The following is a 15983-nucleotide window of genomic DNA, read 5'->3' as shown; positions in this document are numbered from 1 at the left end:
TCCAGAAAAACGCGGGCTAAAATCCTTGATTTCCTGAAATTGAAATACAAAAAAACAGGAATTTTGTCGTTTTTTGTGTTAGATTAAAAAACGAAAAACTAAATAATCTGTCACTTTTCATTTTTTCGTTTTTGATTGCCAATTGAAAATATAAAGAACGAATGATACACGGATCGGATTTTTCTGCCTCTTACTGATTTTATTTTCTTGTTATTGTAAATATAAAATGAAAATCAAAGCATTTTTAAAATTTCATTAGCTGGTTATGTTATACTGTGAATAATAAACTTGCAGACAAAAGGTCAATAATTCTTCTTTATTCATGTGAACACTAATTTTCTTGATATTTCATTCTGCAAAAAAGGACATTGTGATGTTGTAAAGAGCAGTGTTGAGATCAGCCCTTTAACTGATGTTCTCATATTTGTGAAATTGAAGTTGTGATGGAACTGTTTCCTTGCAGAGGAAAAAGAGATGATGGTTTATTAGAAAGTGCAGCACCTTTTATTTTGTTTCTTTATTTTTAAATGTAATATTTTAATTTCTTCTTTTATTTCATTTTTAAGGTTTGGATGTCCTTGAACATTTATTTGAACAGAATATCGATTCTGATATTGTAAAGAATAATGCTGGAGGTGTTGCACTCATGTGGAAGTAAATTCCTCTTTGTGATAAGCGAACCCTTACTGCACTGAATTGGAAATATTTATAGAAAACACACTGAATTACAGGACAAGGCTAGAATTACATGATTTTAATAGTAGTAGGGTGGTGATCTAAAGTGGGCCGGTTGAGGCTTGAAAGTCCAGGGCTGAAAATGAGTCCTACTGCAGCCCTGCTCCTAAAGCTACCCATTTTCTACTTTAGCAAACTTCTTGGTGGTTCTACCTGAATCTAGAACATCTTAAACCTTTGCTGCTGCTCGGTGCCTTTGGGTCCTGAGGGGCTGAATAGGCGTAAACTAACCGTGACGTCACCCGTTGGTTTCAACGATGAGAAAATGAAGCCCGGATTTTGCTACTTCCTGGTCGCCGTTTTGGATGTTTTGGAGCCAGTGACGTAAAAAGCGTCATCAAACAGGCTGGACGGAGAGCAACTAGGGGCAGGATTGGCTGAGGACTCTCTATCCCGCCCACATTTTACCACAGAGGCTTCTGTTGCTGTCTATCAAGTATAGCCACGCCCCCTGGCTCCGCCAACTTTAACAATTTATTTAAAATTCAGTATTGATTATTTTAAGATCGCCCACCTGATCTCTCATTTTGACCATGAAAACTAACGGGGAAAAAGCCATGAAGCTGTAGAACATCAGTCTATCTAATTTTATTTTTTCCAAAAATGAATTGGGGTCTATGGAGCAAAAGCTTCTTGGAGCCAACCCTAGCGGACGGCGTGATATTGCAAGTTTTTGACACTTCCGGGTGCTTCAATTCTGGAGCCAGATGCTACGTCCACTATATATACAGTCTATGGGCTGAATCACTCCTCTGATGGACAAACTGTGAGGATGACGGTCAAGCTCAGGCCGACAACAACTCCAGCTGTCAGTTAATTATCTGAAGCCAGAGGGGTCGTAACAACATTATCCCTGCGCCGTGAATCATTCTGATAAATGCCACAAAAGGCGAAGCTTGGGCACCTGCTGGGCTCGACATGACAGCTAGAGATTAGTGTGGTTGTAAATGCGCTGCGTTCTGAGCTCAGCCAGGACGTTTCTAACATGGAGCTCCTCTGATTCTACAAATAAAGGCCTCTGGTGTCGGAGAACAGCTCCTCCTAAGCCAGAGTCTCTCTGGAGGACGTTTGCCAGATGTGAGAACATTTTCCCCGTCGTGTTATTCGGGTTATTTGGGCTCTGACAGTTCCACTCCTGACTCTAGCAAATGATGTTTACACACCAATAATTGAAGGGAACCTAATTGTCCATAGATTGACATGTTTCTGATCTACTAAGTGCACGTTTGAGACACCGGAGGTCCCAGTTGCCTCCAGGGTCACAGCAGGCTGAGTTCATGTTGGGGTTAAAAGTTTGGACACATCGTCTCTTTCAGTGTTTTTCTTTATTTTTACTAACTTTCTGCATTGTAGATACCGAAGACATCAAAACTGTGAAGCAAGAAGTGGAATTATGAAGCAACAATCACTTATGAAATAACTAAGTATGCTTTTAGATTCTTTGCTGTGATAACAGCTTTTTCAGCCAATGAGTTTTTAGTGGTTATCCACCCTAATGGGTTAAATAAAGACGTGTGGACTTCGTAGATCTTCACATTCTAGAAAAAGCAACGGTGTGAGTTAGGTTTAGGTCATTTTGAGGCAGGAAGGGATTATTTTCATTGAATAAACTGAAATATGTAACTTTCATGCAAAGCTATGAGTCTTTTATTCACCTAAATAAAAATTGTAAAGCATGTTGCAGTATTTGACTAGCCTAGCCGCGCTAGACAACCCACAGCAATGAATTTAATTCTCTGCCAGGGTGGGTCTAGTTACCCTCCGTAAGCGTCGAGGTTGGATTCTCCTAAAACTGGCCGACGAAATCACCATGAAGTGTAGAGTCAGAAGGCGGGCGTAACTAAGTGACGACAGAAGGCGTGACGATTCTGACAGAAACAACCCGGAAACAACCATAGAAACAAGGACAGACAAGAAGATGGCTGCGCACAATGAACAGTTATCCTTCTACTCGGCTTTGGCCACAGCCCTTAAAGATTTGAAGCTAAATTCAACTTGAAAGATAAACAAAGGATAAGAAAGATAAATAAGGCTTCACCAAACTCCCGCATCCTCTGATTTCCGGCGCTCTAGGAACTACGTCAGTCTATTCGTTGCACTGATTGGTTGTATACCTACCCAACTGCTACAGAGTGATTTGAAAGACAACCTTTTAGCCCGCCTCCCTCCCTGTCGAGTGTTCTTAGACCCTTGTGTCTTCAGACCTGGGTCTAGTGTGGACAGGCTAGTATTTGACACTACTGGTGCAAATCAGTACAAAGATGTAGTTTTTAGGACACAGCTAGGTGAGGATCGTGTGTTTTCAATCAGGAAACCGAAACTTCTGCTGCTTCAAGTTGTAAAAATCGCTCCCTGAGTTATAAAAGTTGAACATTTCACTGACGCAGCGTCTGTAATTTCTGTCTCGATACTTTATTCATTACTGTGGCATGAAAAGCACAAATGTGAGCATTATTATTTCAAACCGGCGTTCATTTATGCAGAGGTTACATAAAAAGCCAAACTGTCAGGAAGCGTCTGGACTCAGCACATCTCCGCTCCTCACTGATGTCTTTAAAGAGTTCTCCTGAGACGCCACATTTGAGTTGACAGCTCGTCTCCAGCTCCATTCATAGAACATGAACACATTTTATCAGGTTCCTTACGTTCTCGCGATGCTTACTCGGCTGTGTTTGTGAAAGAAATGTAATCATATAAAGGAGTTTCATGGTTTTATTTAATCCCCACAGTGAATCAAAGACACAGAGGACAGAATTCACGTCAGTAAAAATGAGAACATTCACGATATATCTAATTTTTGCTAATATGCAGACAGCAAAATGACAGAACATTACACATAATCACTACTTATTTTTGAACAAAATGTACATTTGGATAACCTGCGATGATCCATGCAGCATTTGGATGTTATTTTAGCAAAAACTACCTGTTCTTTTTCTTCTACAGCAACCTCAGTGTTATTTTTACATTCTATGCAACTCAAACACACCCAAAGTTTCACGTTTCACAAGGACACTTGACCTGGAAATGAAAAGGGAAAGTGCGCTACGACAAAAAGCAAAACTGTGAGATGTGCACACAGGAAAAGAGTCAATAAAATGACGAAAAGTAAGAAAGCACTTCGAGAAAATGGCAACAACACTCAGGAGGGGACGAATAAAGATGCTACGTGGGTCAGACAATCAGAAGTTCTCCAAACTCATCACCTCCCAGCAGGACAAAGCCGGGACGACGAAGACGAGGAACAGCAAAGTTCACGTCTTTGTTCCTCAAACCTCGAGACGCTTTAATCAGGGCTCTGTTTTCAAAAAGCAGGACTGACCTTCAGTTTGCTTTTCCACCGTTTGCATTTATACACAGCAAGTAGAAAGGAAAAAACCTGCCAGACTTCAGGACAGACGAAACCGTCTGAAAGCAAACAACAGCTCAGACGCCACACAAGGCTGCTCAATTACACGTTCAAGCTGTGGGCGGAAACAAAAGAGCCAAATGCTGAAAAAACACAAATTCAGAGCAAAAAAAAAATGTTGAGAAATTCACTAATAGACGACTTGAAGACACGTGTAGATGTGAAGTAACCCACTGAATGGAAGAAGTGTGAGCAGAGTGGAGCCAAACATGAAACCAGGAACTCTGACCAGCTGCTGGTAGAGGAGAGTCAAGTTCAGATTCAGTGAGTTTTATATTTAACTGGACGGATTCTTCTGCCTGGAAATTACAGAAACAAAAAATGGCAGCAAATTATACTAGAAATGTTAACCGTCTGAACCCCAAAACCTGCAGCAGATTGGAAAGAATGCCATGATTACACCATTTATCAGGACCAGAAACTGCAAAAACACAAAACTACCACCAACTTAAAAGGGGAAACACGGCGAGGAATAAACCCGTGTGTGTCGGGTTTGTTGATTTCTTGGTGCATCAAATCCTGTTTGCTAAAAGTCAGATTTTTCAGCATTATTTTACACCTGTTTTAGGGGGTAATGAAAGTTTAACACTTCAATATTCTACAATTTAGTGCAGCATTTTAATGGTGTCATAAAGCAGCTCTGTTTTAGCTTTCAGGGTGAGCTGTGTGGTTTATTTACTCCACAGGGATTAATTTAAATGAATAGATGAGATGTTAATTTCTCAGCAGTAATAAACCATCAGACAAATGATGAGTTCTGTTTTAATTTTGCCAAATCCAAGCTTTAAATTCCATCAAAACTGCATTATTATACCTCACATTAATTGTATTGCCATAAAAAACCATTTGAACAAAGTGAAATCTGTAAAAATAAATTAAATGACTAAATAAGCACATAGAGCCATTCATGACTTGGCTGTAACTAACGGTCGTGTGACAAAAATTCAGGAACTTCTCGGCTGAACTGCAGGATGTGTACACAAGCATGAATGAAAAATAAAAGTATGAACCGTGAATGTAGAGAAAATATTTGACAGTATTGGTAATACATGTGGACCCTTGTGTGATTCCATTTGTTGTTTTGAGGATGTAGGACATTATAACTGCTACATATTACTAGGGCTGGACCCGAATATCTGAATATTCGTTCGCTACGGCGGTATTCGGACATTAATTTTGGAGAGACAAGATGCTGAAGACCTCCGCTGTTTGGGAATTCTTCAGTTTAACTGAAGACAAAACCAAGACAAAATTTGGACCCGGGACACCAGATGAATGGATCCGAATATTCGGGCCGTCTCCGCCACAAGCCCCGCCCCCGTCGGATGTTACGGGGCGGAACGAATATTTGGATATTTGTCTTTAATAGGGCCATGGCCATAAGTTTGGACACAAGTACCATAACGCTTGTGAATCTTAGAAAATACCACAAAACTGTCACTTACAATACAGTACACAACTCCTGAGAACTATATTAAGTTTCATGTTTAAAAAAAACATCAAAAGAGTTTGGTGTCATTTTGTTATTCTTACCAAATTCGGTTGTGAAAGTACTGCATTTTTTGGTATTTTCTTCTAATATTATGTTTTGGGAACAAAGTTGTTCCAATTGTTGGAATTTATTGATAATATTATATCCCTTGTTGATTTGTTGACTAATTAAACTGGTGCTGTCAAAAATATTAGTTATGTTCTGTAATAGACATCAAAACAGACATAGTAAGTCATGCTGTGTCCAAACTTATGGCCATGGCTGTAGGGCCCGAATATTCGGAGGCCAGAAACCACTATTGGGGCCAGCCCTACATATTACACAGAAGACATTTAGAGTTTTCTCAGGTTCTCGCCGTGCTTGTTCTGCTTCCATGGAGGTGCAGGTTTTATACTGCAGTGAAAACTGAGCCCACAGTGAACAGAAACCTGACAGGAATTTAAAAAAACCCACCAAACTTGGGGTTCAGAGAGTTAAAAATACATTTTTCCTAGTTCTGTTTTTTTATCTACCAAAAATCTCTTGTTCAAAATTATTCATGACCTTTGAACTTGTTGCGGATCTTTCCAGAAATTCCTAGTTCTAGTCCTTTCCATGTTCCAGACCATAATAATACACTGTTGTGCAGCAGATACTAGAGGACTGATTGTATTTCTTTTAAATTAAAAAGTATCCTTGAATTGAAAATAATAAAAGTTCTCCTTGGAAAATAAATGCATCTTACTGTCGGCCTCCAACTCTGCCCACACTTTTATTCATGATGCGGCTGCAGATGATTCATGGGAGCCTATAAGAGGCGTATTCTCCATATTACACTGAATAATGCATCGGTGGGTTTTCTTCCAGTGCATGGAGCTGAACAACGGAGTGTTTGCTGGTCAGAAAATAACCAGCCTGAAGCCAACAAGAAGAAAAACTCACAAACCGCGGCATCGACAAAAAATAAAGGCAACCGTTATTAAAGCAGAGGACGAAGACGAACAGAAAGAAAACGGAACCTTTTTCAACTAAAGGCCTCTGCACACTGCACGATTTAGACCAAAGATAACAACGGTGAGAGAACGGTGGTGATGTCTTCGGTCTTGGCTCTACATCGGTGGTCCTACGTCGCACTGAGAGACGGGTTCAAGGACGACTGTTGTCATGGCGACCAAAGACAAGCTGCCATTAAATTCTGACTGTCAGAAATTTGGGGTGATCGTCTCACAGTGTGATGCTGCTGGACCAAGACAACTAACTAACCAATAGAAATGCAGGATGGAATGACGTACTGACCAGTAAACACAAAGAGACGATTTACGGCGACAAAACGCATCAGAACAAGGATGGTAGAGTTGTGGCAGCAGAAGCCTTTTAGACGTGTCCTCCAGCTAAGCCACAACCGGACAAAACAGGACGAAGCTTCGAAGATTTTCAGTTTTCTCGCTAGTTTCTCTGTGATTGAAGGAGCTCCATTTATGCTTCGGTTGTTTAGTTTTCATGGATGTACGGCGCACGCTTAGGACGTTTTATTCTTCATTCACGTCGACTCATCGTAGGCTGAGATTCAGCTTCGTTTTCATCGCAATCTGCACAGAGCAAACTTCAAGTCGTGCCCAAAGATTATTAGATTCATGTCATGCAGCATATCAAGCTGTGAACTTATAGAGTTGTTAAAATCACACAGTGTGGAGAGGCCTTTATGAGTAAAAAAATAAAAGAAGATGCTAAAATGATTGGATGATGTCTTACAGCAGAACTCTTCTGTTGGTGTGAAGCGTTTTACACAACATGACTGAGAGGTAAAGTGAGCTGCCAGATGAGTGCACAATCACGAGCTGAGAGGAAACGTGTAAAAGATGTACGTTGATCATGTAACATGCATGGCATACAGGATGAGCCCCGCCTCTGTTTTCTCCACAGGAGCAGAAAGAAGGATCGTTTTTAACTCTTCTGCCTCCCAGATCTCCTCGTCAGTCTTTAATATTTTACATCTTCCACCACTCGCTTTGATCCACGGTGGCGCCGAACACCTCTCCACAACATCCCGGAGGAAATCCAACCGCCGACCGTCTTCCAATCCGCTCAGCCACGCCGGGAGGAATTTAAAACGGGACATTTTTGCATTTTGCTGATGCTCTCGTCAGCTCGCTCGACTTCCAATGAGTGACAGCAGGACAGACGAGGCTGAGCTCTGAGGACGGATGCACGGCTTTGACATGCTCTGTCTGGGCAGCAGAAAGGTCAGATTTTTCTGCTCCTGATGCAAAACAAATTTCATAAAGTGCAGCTGACAAACAGGAACCCAGAAAGCAAGGTGTATGCTAGTTTGAAAGTTAAATTTCATCAACATCTGAGTAAAACATTCTACATATCAGCTTCTTCCAGGTTGATCTGTAGCAGATCACTGAAGCCAGAGGACTTTCAGTATTTATAGACGTGTGCATGAAAGTCTTAATGTGAAATAGTAATTTGGCAAAAAAAAAATGCTTGGAAAGTTAAAAGTATTAGCTACTTTCTATAGTTTTAGTACAAATAAAACAGTATTCACCACTGTTTCTTCAGTATTAAATCACTGTCATTTTAATTTGTCTTTTTAGACATTTACAAAGAAAAACTCTTTCATGTCAAACTGAAATCAGATTTCTACAAAGTGGTGTCAATTACCACTCAAATTAGTAACTAAATTACTTGATTAAAAGTACAAAATGTAAAATATGTGACTGCATAAGTATTCACCCCTTTAAAATGAATCCCCTAATTCAACACAGGCGCAGCTAACCGGCATTAGAAGTGCTAGAATTCATGAAAAGGGCATCATCTGGGTGCAGTCAATGTGTCTCAGTGACTGTAGCATTAATACACCTGTATCTAGAAGGTCCAGAACTCCTGGATAAAACAGCACCAAGAGGACAAAAGAATACTCCAAGAACTCTGGGAAAAGGTTATTGAAAGACATAATTCAAAGGATGGATACAAGAAAACTCCCAGATCACTGAATATCCCATAAAGAACCGCTGAGTCCAGTGAGAAATGTGGCACATGCTTGAATCTGCCTGGAGCAGGTCATCCTCAAAAACTCAGTGATTGTTTGTCTCTTATGTAGACTAGTGAGGGAGGCCACCAAGACTCCTAGATTCAGTGGGTGAGATGGAAAAAACACAGCAGCTGTTGCTTGTTTTTCACCAGTGAAAACTTTCTGAGAGAGAAAGCCACTGTTGAAAAGAAATGACATTAAATCTCAGCTACAGTTTGCCAGACGTTGGAGACTCTAAAGTCAACTTGATAAAAGTCCAAAAAGAGAAACCAAAATGCTGCAAACACACCAATCCCACTGTGAAGCACGGTGGTGGCAGCATCATCACATGAAGCATCAATGAAAGCGAAGGACAACCTGATGTAGTCTGAGGAGAACCGAAGACACTCAGACTAAAAACTGACCCGAAGGTGATGAATAGTTGTGCAATCACCTCTTCTACGCTCTCTTTTAAAATGTAAATTATTTGAAGAATTCTGTTTTATGTTGACATGAAAGAGTTTTTTTCGTCAAAATCAAGTGAAACTGACCATGATTCAATTCAAAGCTTCCAAAGAAGTGAAAATGTTTTATCTTCACTGTAAGGAACCCAGACGACTATTAGCAAAATTGGAAATGTCTGTGTAGACTCTCAGTGTTCCAGGTCACGGTCATCTTAAGCATTTCAGCAAAGGACAACTGGGCTTGCATTTGGTCCTTGAAATCAAAAAGAACCACCACCACCACCAACAACAACAACAACAAAAAATCCAGTTGCTAAAGCACTCAGAGAACAAAGACTGATCACCTTCAGAAGTTACTGCTTCTTTACCACTGTAAGAGTCTGTGCTGAAAAACATGCAAAGGTTAAAAAACACTTTGAAGCTCCTCGAGGACTCGTCTCCAAAGTATCTACAATCCTTTAGTTTGTCTCAAACAAAAGGCTGTATTCATGGTGTTTGTTAGACCTGGAGGAGAATGAAACTGAATGTAGATTTAACTTCCCTATTGTTTACTAGAAAATTCCACAGGGTGTCTTCAGCTCGAGGTACATTTAGTAGCTTAGTTTTATCTCAGGCCTTCAGCTACATCTGATGGTTTTAATCAGCAGCTGGGAGTCGAGGGAGAAACACTAGAAGGCAGACCATTAGTTAAGATTATTTGGTCAAACTTGTATTTCCAAGATAAGAATAATGAGTTTTTACAGAGTTATAGTCACTTCTGCTTCTTTATCTTAACAATCCAAAGACACGTCAAGAAGTCCACGAAGACAACGCACACATTTTCAACTATGAATTAATGAACACAAGTTGTAGCTGCCTTGAGGTTCCATTTAGCACCAGCTCACCATCTCCTGGGCCTTCAGAGAGTTTTTCAGGCTCAAGAACTAAATTTGAACCCTTCGTCTGAGTGAAAGTTCTATTGTCAGGGTCTCATAAGGAGAAGAGAACGAGGCTACAATCACTGTTTGTTCAGCAGCTGTAGGAACACTGTGGTGTCGTAGGATCTGGTGCACACGAGGCTGTTTTCCACTGCAGGACCTTGTGAGTTATTTCTGGATGGCTTGAATCGTCTTTGTGAATCTTCTAAGTGCAGGAACCATCTCCAGAGAACCATGTTTAGGGATGTTGCCGAGGGAGGTTCTTCTGAGTGGTGCTATAAAACTGCTGGACGGGTCTTGACTTGAAAACGCCAACAAGTGCCATTTTTCTGCCCTGTAAGTGTCCTTACTTGGAAATTTACCAAATCAGCAAACATAAGCAGCCCTCTGCTGTTCTGTTTCTTGTTTGCTCATAGAATTGAAGCTACGTACAGTGACAGAAAGGATTAAAGGCCTGATTAGAGGGTACAAGCTGTAAAAGTCTGCGCCACCACGGGTCTGTCCTGAGTTCCTGCAGTGGAAAGACAGCATTTTTTTAGATTTACTACTACATTTAGGCTACGTTCACACTGCAGGCTAAAGTGACCCAAATCCAATTTTTTTGCCCCTATGCGACCTGTGTCTGATCTTTTCATGACAGTCTGAACGACACAGATCCGATTTTTTCAAATGCGACCCAGGCCACTTGGATATGTGGTCCTAATTCCGATACGTATCGGATCTTTTGCCATGCGACTTCAGTCTGAACGGCCAGGTCACATTTATCCGACCTATACGTCATTGGTACACGACAAACGTCACTATTCTGGGCTGCCGAAGTCTGCATCTGTGAAGCCTCTCACATCACTATCCCACCACTCCTGGCTGTGACTCCGCACCCACACAGTTCTCTGGACAGACGTTGCTGCCACTACCCTGCAAAACGCCAGGGCCAAAATCCTGGCTCTCTTCCTTCTTGACCTTCTCCTTAAAACGATTAAGTTATAGATATGCTGGCTCCGGCTACTGTTAGCGTCCATGTTTACTTCCGTAAACACTGAACACGCTCTCTGCGTGTCGTTGTTGTGTCCTCTTCTGCGCATGCGGGACACTTTTGGGTCGTGTGAGGTTCACACAGGAGATCACATACAAGTCGCATTTAATTGGAAATGTGAACGAACTCGCAAAAAAATCGGATTTCACAAAAAACTCGGAATTGAGCATTAAGCCCTGCAGTCTGAATGTAGCTTTAGACCCTTTGACAGGCTGAAACTGACTGGGTGTAAGTTGTGTTTTCAAGGTATAGAGAAGTTCCCAGAGAACACGAGGACGCTACAAGTCTCTGTTGCTAATATAATATAGTTCAATGTGTAGGTAGAACCTGCTTCACATGAGGCTGCTTTCCACTACAGGAACTTTGGGATGTTGTAGGACTTTCTCTTGGCTGAACAAAGTACCGACTCCATGGTAGGTCCATCTGAGCAGCCATGAAAAACTGCTATGTGGGTCTTGAAGCTGATTGGTTAAACTTGGGGAAGACCTTTCAGTGTCTTTAATGCAAAATTGCCCATACAGCTATGACAGCAAACTCTCCTTGTGTTACTTCATACATGCACAAAGAACTGGAGTTACATCCAATTACTATTACTAATCAAAGTTGACGCTATGGTTGGATAAGTTGGATTCCACATTGCATTGGAAAGAGAAAGGCTCAAAATGGCTGATTAGGGAGGTTCCTGTAAAAGTTTACACTAACTCCTGCCTGTCCTGAGTTCCTGCAGTGGAAAGACACTTTTTGTAGAATTAGGAACAATATTTAGATCCTTTGTCAGGTTGAAGTTGTATTTTCAAGGTATAGAGAAGTTCCCAGAGAACACGAGGACGCTACAAGTCTCTGTTGCTAATATAATATAGTTCAATCTGTAGGTAGGACCTGGTTCACACGAGGCTGTTTTCCACTTCAGGAACTTGTTAATGTTTTAGGACTTTCTGAAGACAGAATAAAGCACCAACTCCAGGGTAGGGTCTTGAAGCTGATTGGTTAAACTTGGAGAAGACCTCTCAGCGTCTCTAATGTAAAATCTCCATGTAGCTATCACTACAAACCCTCCTTTGTTCTATTTTCTACATGCTCAGAAAACTGGAGTTACAACAGCTAACTAGGTATTAACCAATGTTGGTGTCATGGTCGAATATGCTGGATTCAAAACAGAAAATCTGAAAGAGCCGCTTTGTTCCTGCAACATTTAGTGCGACATCGTTCCAGTCCTGAGTTCTCGCAGTGGAAAGACGCCTTTTTAAACCGAACAACTACATTTAAATCCTTTGTCAAGTTGAACCTGATTGGACATTTTTGAGGGTGTAAAAAAGTTCCCAGAGAAGACCAGTAGGCTACAGATAACTGTTGTTTCAGCAGCATTTCAAACACTATTTTTCACTGTGTTAATGAAGAGTAATCAGCACAGAGGTCCGTTCCTGAAGCAGTGCCGATACAAAAGCTGTTACCATTTAACCAAATTAACAGCTTTAGTTCCAGAAAAAGCTACAACTGAACCCTAGGTTATGAGGATATTTTCTGAAGATATTCTGTTGACCTGGAAATCAACACCTCAGTGCTCAGAGAGAAGCTGGAGCTCCTCTGTGGTGAACAGCAGGAGCAGCTGCAGTATATTACCGTCGTCAGGGACCCTCTGCATCAAGCCGCCTAAATTAGAAGTCTTTGAGTCCTCCCAGTCCTCGCTCCGACCAGGACACTAATCACAGCCTCGGGGGGAAGTCATGGTCACAGCTACCAGCCAACCCACACCTCAGCACTTCTCTGATTATTCTCCACTGTCCTGGAACAGACGCATTCAAATGAAATGGACCGAACCACGAGACGCTGCATCCAAAGACAAATGGGAGGATGTGTTCACACAGTGATTCTGTACACAAAGAGGCACAAAGCTGGATGAGATGAGAGAGGAAGAGAGCGAGAGCATCTTCCTCTGTGTCAATACAATGAACTGCACACTATTTTGCAGGCACAAAATGATAATAGAATACAATTAACTTCAAATGGTTCCACTGCACACATAAATCTCTCCTCCGCAGGTCACAAAGGACTGAACTCCTTCCGTAAAGATGGAGCTTCTAATTGCACATTGCTCTATGGGCTGTGATGCTCACATTGTCAATGGCACACCGTCAAAGAGCGTTAGGAACTTATCTCTGCAGAATAAATTAGAAAAACCATCCAGACATCGAGCCAACGTCACACAGTGTCTCTGAAAATTCAATTTCACAGCATTAGAAAAGAAAAGACATCTTTAGGTTGTGAGTAAACACGCAGCGTCGAAGCCGGTTTACCTGCCAGTTTGGAGAGAATCTGCTTTTAGCTCGCTCGTGTTTTCTTTTTCAAATGACCTTGTTTGCTGAAGCGTCTTTGAGGAGAACGGAGTAAATTGAAACTGACAGAGCATCTGCCTTCAATACTCCCCTCAGTCAGAGATGAAGGCCTGAATGATACTCGTTACAGATTAATTACAGCCTGACAGGAGACAGACGCTCGGAGGGAACAGAGTCGACGAGCTCGTCAGACGTCGACGTCTCGTTTTCAGCTACAGTCCTGGAAAAAGAAAAATGTAAATTTAGCCTCTGTGATGTCTAGAGCCTGCGGGCATCTGGGAGGTCACTGCCAGTTGACGGACGCTTGTTTCTTCTCTTTCTTTAAGTTCAAACCATCCTTTGCTAGACTCACAGAGCAGCGCATGGATCGATTAGCCAGCGAGTCGTGCTCTTCCTTCAGCTCTAAAAACCAGAAGACTTAATATTCAAGAAGCAGGAGATATGTCAGCGTGTCTGGGTCAGTCAAACCTTAAAGTCAATTTGTCTGATTCAGGGGCCTGAATCCAAGCAGGACTCGACCAACAACCTTCATGGAATGAAATTTATGCTAAAATGAAGCTCAGAGTCTCCGCAGAGATTCACTGGGTCTCTGCATGTGGATGATATCCGGTATCTCCATGCTGGTTCAGCCGGGGTCACGACAGCTGCCACGGCGGGTTGAAGAACTTGATGGCGTGAGTCTTGGCCCACTTGGAGAAAACGGACTTCTCGGTGATGAAGCGGTGTCCTCCGTAGGGGGCGCTCTCATGGAGGAGGTACTCAGCACACTCGTCCCGGCTGCCCGCCTCGTAGTAGTGGTAGGGAACCTTTTTATAGCCGTCCGTCCTGAAGGGAAAGAAAAGAAGCCAGTTTACTGAGGGAAGAACCGACACCAGTGATAGCAAAAACAACATTGTCCATCTCCAATCATCAGCGGCTTCCTGCTTGACCATTTCTGATTGGTTGTATTATGGTGATGTCATTCAAATGACCTAATGCTTTACTGCATTAAAAGTCCCCTCAAACCAAAGTTTCTGCCCACAAAGTGGCATCCAACAATGGAAAATACCAGATATTGAAAACAATCATTTTCTTATTTGTATCTGAATAAAGATTTAAAAACTCCAGGACTCTGTTCTAATTGGATCAGACCGTGTACCAATACTTTTGTTTCTGTAGTGCTACTTGTCATACAAAAGTTCAATCAAAAGAATTTTCTTTACCTTTTTGTGCCAAAGAGTTTCACAATAAAAATATTCTATATGTTCTGCTTTGTTTTATTGTGACATATAACTACATATGGTTCAGAAAATATAACTAGTTGACATTTATATCATTATTATATATTATATCATCTATTTGTCTGATACTGCAGTTTCTGAAACCTTGACAAGAAAAAACAAGTTTCAGGGTTTTATCTTTGGTGGTGTCTGAGATCATGTCGTTTAAACGTGGTCTCAAACCTCAGTGAGCAGAAAACATGCTGAAAGTGGTTTGATGGATAATTTAAATGTGTTTTTAATGCAGTGACTATTCAAGATAATATCAAGGATATAAAAGCAGAAACTTTTCTAAAACTGATGATTTGAGATGCTGTGGTCCTTAAATGAATGGATGCAAACTGTCCTCAAAGCTCAGAATGAAAACACAAACTTCGGGTGTATTAACAAACCCCATGTATAGAATCCATCCCTGGATCCCATACAGCTCATGAAATCACTAATAATGGAGCCTCGGGTATATTTTTTCATGTCTATTCTCTCAATGCCTCCTGTTTTAACATGACTAATCCCACAGCAACAAAGAAAAGTCCACAAAGAAATGATTCTGGAACTCGGTCGTGATAAAACTTCTCCTCTGGGATGAACTGGAGCCAAACCTTATCGCTCAACGTCTTTACGCTGTCGTGTCTAATTGGGAACGAATCCCTGCAGTCAGGTGTAAAATTCTGTGGGAAAAGCTTCCAGAAAAGCAGCAGATTACTGTTTGCATCAGCTTCAATTCAGGCCTGGTCTCTCTGGTTAAAGACACACATGCTGATATGGATTTAATTCCATTTGCTGTTTGTTTCTGCAAGAAATCCTGGAACTGCTTCTGCAGCATCGGCACAAATCAGTCTTAATATATATGAAGATTAAAATGTTTAATATGATAATGTGATTCATTCTGAAGCATCTCCTCTTCTAGACAAATGGTTCGACTATTATCTGGTGCAATAAACAAACTGGAATATTAAAACTATTAAAGCGGAGCTCCTTCAGGACAGAAAGCAGTAATCTGAACGGATTCTGCTGCGGGGAAACTTCCACACTCAGCAGGTTTTATCTGAAGAAAAAGAGCCGCTGTTGGCAGCCGAGTCGATCCAATAAACACTCTTTTACTGGAGTGTATTTATGTGTACAACATCATGACGTTATTCACTTCTATTCTGAGCCAAAACACGCCGTAAACCCGTACAGTAGGAAGCGCTCTGACTCACTCTGTTTACAGAGTTTGCATTAGAAGAGAAGGAATCGATAAACCAGGAGGAAGCGGAGGATGAGGCTGTGGGATTCTAACGGTGACTGACGGCTTCATGAGACGACGACTCAACCGACAATCCAGAGAAAGAAGCCAGACAGAAGAG

At 41.4% G+C, this 15983-nt stretch overlaps 1 protein-coding gene across 3 annotated transcripts in view; it reads right to left on the bottom strand.

The window, feature by feature from the left end:
* Positions 1 to 3429: 3429 nt before the first annotated feature.
* The window catches only part of st6galnac3 (ST6 (alpha-N-acetyl-neuraminyl-2,3-beta-galactosyl-1,3)-N-acetylgalactosaminide alpha-2,6-sialyltransferase 3), a 102540-nt gene continuing 89986 nt past the window's right edge, over positions 3430 to 15983 (bottom strand). For 2 of the 3 annotated variants that reach the window (XM_022209607.2, XM_051952924.1), the window contains one exon: positions 3430 to 14203. In XM_022209607.2, the coding sequence (XP_022065299.1) occupies positions 14014 to 14203 (190 nt within the window). In that variant the 3' untranslated portion in view covers positions 3430 to 14013. The remainder of the gene's footprint in view (positions 14204 to 15983) is intronic. The other variant, XR_007944159.1, reaches the window with a different exon arrangement.

This window comes from Acanthochromis polyacanthus, chromosome 9 (genome assembly GCF_021347895.1).
Source record: "Acanthochromis polyacanthus isolate Apoly-LR-REF ecotype Palm Island chromosome 9, KAUST_Apoly_ChrSc, whole genome shotgun sequence".
NCBI lineage: Eukaryota > Metazoa > Chordata > Actinopteri > Pomacentridae > Acanthochromis > Acanthochromis polyacanthus.
The sequence above is the reverse complement of the archived record's forward strand: the minus strand, read 5'-3'. Positions and strand labels throughout refer to the sequence as shown.